Source organism: Anopheles moucheti, chromosome 2 (assembly GCF_943734755.1).
Source record: "Anopheles moucheti chromosome 2, idAnoMoucSN_F20_07, whole genome shotgun sequence".
Classification (NCBI taxonomy): domain Eukaryota; kingdom Metazoa; phylum Arthropoda; class Insecta; order Diptera; family Culicidae; genus Anopheles; species Anopheles moucheti.
This window is the reverse complement of record NC_069140.1, coordinates 96,996,030-97,003,315: the sequence shown is the minus strand read 5'-3', so window position 1 is coordinate 97,003,315 and position 7,286 is coordinate 96,996,030. Positions and strand designations below refer to the sequence as shown.

Genomic DNA, 7,286 nt, shown 5'->3' with positions numbered 1-7,286 from the left:
ATCATCAGAATACTAACTCGTTTTACGGCGTTGACCCCTCACTATTAGGTTACGCCGTCGATAATGTGCAGCTAGTTCTTTTGTTGTACATCTTCGCTATAGATTTCAAATTTACTATGTTTTTCAGATACTTCCGACAGATCAGCCGCATATTGGTAAAAGAATGCTCCAAACTTTGTCAAGGTAATTAAGTTAAATTACGAATTATCAAGACAAATTACGAATTTGCAAATCGAATGTAACACGTTCAGCGTATTTTTTCCATGATGAATATTTTCTTAATTATAATATATGAATCAAATAATGATTGAATTCTCATGCACCACTAACTGAGATATTTATTGTAACGCTGTATTAAAGATTGCTTGGCGAAGGTGAAATAGTGTTTCTCATGAAATGTTTTTCTTTTCTTTGTAGGATGTTTCTTCCAACTTGCAGGATGACCCTCAAAGTGGTGATTATCGGCTGAAATCACGGAAGCGAGATATGTGAGGCCGTTTGTTGAGTCATATGAAAGGTACTTAATCCCAATATTACTCGAGAAACCGAGTCCGTTTGAGGCATTTCGCTAAAATATTTGATGATTATGGTCCTTTTCATAATATGATAATCTTATGATTCAATTTACTCCATGCACCACGCTGACTTAACATATAATTATATAAGTATATATTGCTCACATATAAATGGACCAGAATAACTATCAATATATCCCCTTTCATTTATTGTTATTTTTCTTCCGTTTTCAGATCAGGCGCATATTGGCGAAAGAATGCTCCAAAACTTTGTCCAAGGTAAGACAAATTGCGAATTTGCAAATCGAAAGTAACGCGTTCAGCGTAAATTTTCCATGATGAACACATTCTTAATTATAATATATGAATCAAATAATGATTGAATTCTCATGCACCACTAACTGAGATATTTATTGTAACGCTGTATTAAAGTTTGCTTGGCGAAGGTGAAATAGTGTTTCTCATGAACTGTTTTTCGTTTCTTTGCAGGATGATCCTCAAAGTGGTGATTATCGGCTGAAATCACGGAAGCGAGATATGCGAGACCGTTTGTTGAGTTATATGAAAGGTACTTAATCCCAATATTACTTTAAATGCATCGAGAAAACCAGTCCATTTGCGACATTGCGCTAAAATATTTGATGATTATGGTCCTTTTCATAATATGATAATCTTATGATTCAATTTACTCCATGCACCACGCTGACAAAATATAGTTTTAATACCCACATACGCATTTGCAAAAACTAGAATGCTTATCACTTTGTATGTTTCGTTTAATTTTCAGCGTGAAATGTCGTATTGCCGATGAAATGAAAACCTTGCTTGTAAACTAAATTGGAAGAAGTTTTCTAACTGCAACCGAACGTCATCGTCACTGTCCCGTCCTGAAGAAATGTGCAATGGTAAGTTTATTTTCACAATCTTAAAGCTGCTAACGTATGCATAAAAAATAGACATATTTTAGAAAGGCGATGCCAATAAGCTTTTACGAATAATTGAATGCTATAAAGTTTGCTTGACTTCTATGCATGCATTCACGAAAACTCAGCAAAGTTCATCTTGTCCAAGGTTCGTCTTCACTGTTTGCCCGATTGCCTCAACCTTCAAAGGGATCGAAAAGATCGTTGAGCTATCTTTAAACTACACAGTAACGTTACAAATTAACTGATAGCGTTATACAATTTTGGCTGTGAATAACAGGTTATCTACGAATAAAAACGAAGCACTACTGAGTGCTCTAAAAGATGGCATGTCACTCGAATGAAAAATCGCCTAAATTTGTCCATTTCTGTGTTAATGTATACGTTAGCAACAAAAGTCTATTCAAATGTACATGGTTATGATGATCAAACACTGTTTTTGTCCTCTTCTTATTAGATGAATTTACTTGATTATACAAAAAATGCTTAACTCTGAAGCTTTGTTTCTTGATCACAAATCATGATGCTTCACATGTAGAGCTCAACCTCTAATGCAAACATTTCCTTCTATCGTTAAAGATTCTTGCAGAACAGAATTAATATACGCCAAAGCCACATGAAGTTCTTAGCGTGCAGCAGAAGGGCATGTGTATGTGCCTGCCATTAGCGACCTTCCTATGCTCCAATATCGTCTCTCTGTGTTAACCTCTTTTCAGTTAGCATCGAAAGCATTTTAAAGGTAAATATATAATAATGAAATTAGTTCTTAATCAGTAATGTAATGTGTTCCTTTCTTTGTTTCAGTCTCCATGAATCACTTCCTGTTATGCGTAGGAGTTCGGCTTATGGAATTTTTTCCACAGGTAACTCGATTCCCTACAATAAACTATGCAACATATTTACTGTGTACTACGTTATTTGATGAACAAGCATGTTTTTAACTTGAGTTCCAATGAGAGAATTTCATAGCTTTACCTTCTTCGAGCTATGAAATATTGACTCCCTGAAAGCCTCAAATACTCATTGTATATATTGTTTGACTGTGTAGATGGTTTGGTATAAATTATTCTTTTTGTTCATCTCTTTACCCAGGGAACCGCTACATAGGGTAGAAGGCAATCACGACTAACGATGGACTCATTATGCTGCATAAAATCTATGGAAAAGCGTGTGCGGCATTTGAATAAAAGTTACGTTTGTTAACGAAATGAAAAGTGTCTTCTTCGTAATTTATTTTTATCGCATTTCATTACGTAATCTTTTCTGCGTAGTTAATATGAACAAGGATTACAAGTTGTACTCAGCCACCGTGACGGGATGAGTTTCTTATTTGTACTTCAACGTATAACATAACATCATGGAAATATTCGCAAAACCTCGCGCTAAACCTAATCCGAAAAATAATGTTCATCTTCCATTCCTTCCGGCATGTAAGTCAATCCCGACTGATCCTTGTGCAGCATATTGTACCCAACGCCGTACTGCAGATTGCGCATCAGTTTCGTCGGGGCATTACGCAGATGCAGCGGCACTCCTGGCATCGGACCCTTCCACTCATCGATCGAAGCACGGCAACGTTTGTACGCTTCGTACACTTCGCGGCTCTTGGGTGCACGCGCCAGATAGACGGCGCAGTGCGCGATAATACAGTCCGCTTCCGGCATACCTACCGATTGTACGGCGGCCAGTGTTGCGGTCGCTACCTGTAGCGCGTTAGTGTCCGCTAGACCAATATCCTCGCTCGCCATGCGTATCATACGGCGGCAAATGTAGCGCGGATCTTCGCCGGATGCAATCATGCGCGTCGCCCAGTACAGGGCGGCGTTATCATCCGAGCCACGAATGGATTTGTGTAGTGCGGATATAATATCGTAATGCTGGTCCCCCTTACGATCGTAAAGCAGATGAGATTTTTTAATACCCTCACGGACGTCCTGAAGCGTAACGGTATTCAGCGACTCATAAATACTGTCTGTTGTAGATGCGGCACCGGATAAGGCTAGCTGCAAACTGTTCAGCCCGATGCGTGCATCTCCGTCGCAGGTTTCCGCGAGCCAGCGAACGGTTTCCTCGTGGATAATCGTGCTGGTGTATGAACGGAAAAATGGTGTTGTTAATCGAATTTGAATAGACGTTTCAGAATTGCATTCTAACTTACCGTGGAATGAACGCCAAATTGCTGAAATCGGGTAACTTATCCTCATTATTGTTAACGCTTTCCGGTACCATAACCGCTTCGTATTGTGGCAGCGCACGCACGAGTATTTTCATCATGCTCTCCACCGAATGCTTCTCCAGCACAATCACCCGGCACCGACTGAGCAGGGCAGAGTTAAGACTGAACGATGGGTTCTCCGTAGTAGCACCGATCAGCGTTATTGTGCCAGATTCTACGTGTGGCAGAAAGATATCCTGCTGCAGCTTGTTAAACCGATGTATCTCATCCATGAACAGCAATGTACGGCGGTTGTATTTGCTGTCGTTTTTAGCGACCTTAACCACCTCCTTCACTTCCGCCACCCCGGCCATCGTGGCGGACAGCTTCACGAACCGCAGCGTGGATGAATCGAGCTTGCAGCGATTGGCAATAATGTTGGCGAGTGTCGTTTTTCCACAACCCGGTGGTCCCCACAGAATCAAGCTCGGAATGTTACTTCTATCGAGTAGCTTGCGCAGGATCGCGTTTTGTCCGACAATTGCATCCTGTCCGACATAATCTTCGATTTTCGACGGACGCATGACTTCCGCGAGCGGTTGTTTGGAAAATTCTTTTTGTGCCTTTTTCTGCGAAACCTTTGCAGATTTGTCATTCTGCTCAATCGCTTCGTCCTCGTCAGGATCCAAATTAATGCACATTACGTCGTTATCCTGCCGGTTAGCACTGGACACAACGACCGGTGCTTCCTCGATGCGTGGACGTTTGGCTGGCTTTGGACTTCGTTCAAAGATGCTAAAGTTTCGCTTCGACAATTGTGCTGCGCCGTCAACTGGTCGCTGTTGTTCTTCCGTGGAAGGTGTTACTGATCGTGTGCTTTCCGCTTCCTCGGTCAGACTCAGGCAATCTTCTACGTGCTGCTCAATTCCGACAAGCGGAAACCATTTATCGCACACCGGACACACCGTTTTCGGCATGCTGGTGGAAGGTTGTACATCATCGCCACCATCCCCGTGTGCCATCGTTCATCTAAAACGTTTAAAATATATAAATTTTTCACTCTTATACTTGCAATGGTTAATAGGATCGCTTACTGGTTCGTCGAATAATTTTTAATTCGCCTTTATTTTCAAATGAGGCGCCGGCAAGCCAGAAAGAACACTATTTGTCATGTTTGGCGGAAAATCAAGCTCAAATTCAGTTCTGCTTAAATATGTCAAACGCAACGTACCCAAACAACAATCCCAGGTAACGAAATGGGTACTATCGGAATAAAACACGAATAAGCAGCAAACGAAAATAAAATCATAGAAGGTAATATAAAACTGCATCAATATGATTGAGATGTTGTAAGTTGTATTCTGTCGCGTCGTTGCTTTATCAATGATAGATTGTTTCTTCATTACTGGATGCTGTTGATAAGCTGTGAAGCTCCATAGCTGTACCATAGCGCTCTTAATCAGCTAAGCCTTAACATTTCAATGGGTGCAGCAGATAAAACACCGGTTCACCGGTAGCATTTGCATGTGAAAGTTATTCTGCTCAACAATTAAAGTATGTTGTTATAGACTCTCGAAAGATTCTTAAAATAAGAAAAGTTCATGTAATCATATATACCAGTACAGCAGTTTTGTATTCCTACAGTTTTGTATTGTAAAGTTATTGGAAGTAATACGAACTTTCAATGTAGTCATCAACTGTTGGTAAAACTCGAGTAAAATAAAAAGAAAATTTCCCGTAAACATTCGCCATACATTTCAACAACTTTATAATGAAGAAATAAATTGATAACATAACGCCACTGGTTACCCTTTTACCGTGCCAAACGAATGCGTGGAGTGGGATTTCATGTTGTCGTAGGTTGTCACTCGTTCCTACAGTGCAGTCCATCCACAAACAGTGAGGTGGGGTCGGGGGCAACTATCTATTCATCGCCTGCTTTGCCCGCAACATGACTATTCCGTTATTCTAGCCCCATCTCCGCATGTTGCTTTGTTTGATTGGCAATAAACGAGCAGTTGAGGCACAACATAAAGGAGCAACCGGATGCGTGCAAACCCGCTGAAAAGTAGTGCAAGGGGAATGTCAAGTTTATCATTTCGCGATGCTTCAGGAATTCGGAACAGTACCCAAACCCCGATTCTCGGCGGGGTCGACGGTGCTTATCGATCCAACAACGTGCCGGTATGCAGGGATATCGGGATCCAGTAACACCGGCATCTCGTCGATGCGCATCCATGGTGTCAAACGTACGGCTGCAGTGTACCGGAATGGACGGGTATCCGATCACGAGCGAAGATCCGGATGTGCGGCAACAGTTTGCGGAAAACATCTTCCAAATATTACGTCCACTGACCGCGTCGGAGATGCCACGTACCAACCGGGCCGAGGATGATGCATCATCCGAGTGCAGTGCCCTTTCCGACCCGTTCTCTGATCTGGATGAATCGTACATACTGATGGACCTGAGGAAAAAGGTATGATTAATATGGAGATGCGGATGTTCGGCGTACGTTTACCTATCCGCTTTACCTGTTTGCAGAAACCTGGAGTGGACGAGAGCGATGAGTTGCTGCTGATGAATCAATTTACACCCGAGTTCCGGAGTGCCTACGACGAGCTGAAGGGTGCGGGCCGCCTCCGGAAGCCGGATCAAGCGCAAGCGGAACCGGTATCGAGCGATTCCTGTGCCGGTTGCCCGGATTTGCAAATGGCCACTGATTTCAGTCCCAAGTTCCGGTCGTTTATCGATGAGATGCTGCACAAGTGTGACCTACAGCATCATCAGGAGGAGAAGAAGCGCCGGGAGCAGCAACAGTTGCTTCAGCAGCGCAAGAAAGGTCGTGTTCGGGCGATCGTGTCGGAAGAATCTTTCTGCGGGCTGGAAACGGATTCCATGTCCGGGATGTGGCGTATGCTGGACGCGATGTCGGAAAACGAACGGGAACTATTCCCAACATCCGGACCGCACTACGATCTGTACTACGATCGACGATTCGACTGGATGACACGGGACGAGATCCCGTGGGAGCAGATCGAAACATCGAAAAAGAAGTGCGAACAGTGGTTAAAAATTCCCGGCCAAACGGAATTGACGGATAGCACTAGACCGGCAAAACAAAATGTTTAGTTCAGGCAATGTGGTTTGGGCGAACCTTTGCAAGTGAAGTTTGATAAATTGAGTGATTATAGCAAAATCAAAATATATCGTGAGCTTATCTAACCACGGCAATTTGTGCTTTTGGTGCATAACGCCTGAAACTATGTAAAACGCCTAAAAGTATGCAATATATTTTTCAAATCAGTTTACTGGTTTAAACCACACAAAACCAGCAGTAGTGAACGTTTTGGGATTCTTAAACCTTTTTAAAGATATTTGTCTAATTGTCCGTCGATCATTTAACTATTCAATTTTGTTAAAGCCACATAAAGCAGAAGATAACCAATGTTTACCTAAATGTATGTAATCAGTAGTACGTTATATTCACAATTGGGAAAATTGACTCACTTCCCAAGAATTTCAAGAGAAAGTCCTCAACAGGTTAATTTAACATCTGCTGAAATGAATATCAGCCGTTCTATAATCATATCACTGTCCACTGGCAGTAATTGATCCGTTTTATTGGAAGCATTGTCGACAAGTACCTTTCAACAATACTCAAATAAATCTCGCCTCACAAAAGTACACATCCG

At 42.0% G+C, this 7,286-nt stretch overlaps 2 protein-coding genes and 1 long non-coding RNA gene across 3 annotated transcripts; 2 read left to right on the top strand and 1 right to left on the bottom strand.

The window, feature by feature from the left end:
* Positions 1-433: 433 nt before the first annotated feature.
* Positions 434-2,646, top strand: LOC128297122 (uncharacterized). Its single transcript, XR_008287234.1, has 7 exons — positions 434-517; positions 750-794; positions 1,005-1,083; positions 1,303-1,420; positions 2,018-2,177; positions 2,243-2,301; positions 2,531-2,646. It is a non-coding gene; the product is annotated as an uncharacterized LOC128297122 (long non-coding RNA).
* A 1-nt stretch (position 2,647) lies between these two features.
* On the bottom strand, positions 2,648-4,761 carry LOC128297121 (ATPase WRNIP1-like). Its single transcript, XM_053032691.1, has 3 exons — positions 4,688-4,761; positions 3,597-4,622; positions 2,648-3,523 (listed from the first exon to the last, which is right to left on the bottom strand). Exons 2-3 carry the CDS (start codon positions 4,613-4,615, stop codon positions 2,827-2,829), a joined length of 1,716 nt encoding a protein of 571 aa, XP_052888651.1. The 5' UTR covers positions 4,616-4,622; positions 4,688-4,761; the 3' UTR covers positions 2,648-2,826.
* Positions 4,762-5,863: 1,102 nt separating this feature from the next.
* Positions 5,864-6,723, top strand: LOC128298650 (uncharacterized). Its single transcript, XM_053034419.1, has 2 exons — positions 5,864-6,070; positions 6,136-6,723. The coding sequence occupies exons 1-2, from the start codon at positions 5,864-5,866 to the stop codon at positions 6,721-6,723; spliced, it is 795 nt and encodes a 264-aa protein (XP_052890379.1).
* Positions 6,724-7,286: the final 563 nt, after the last annotated feature.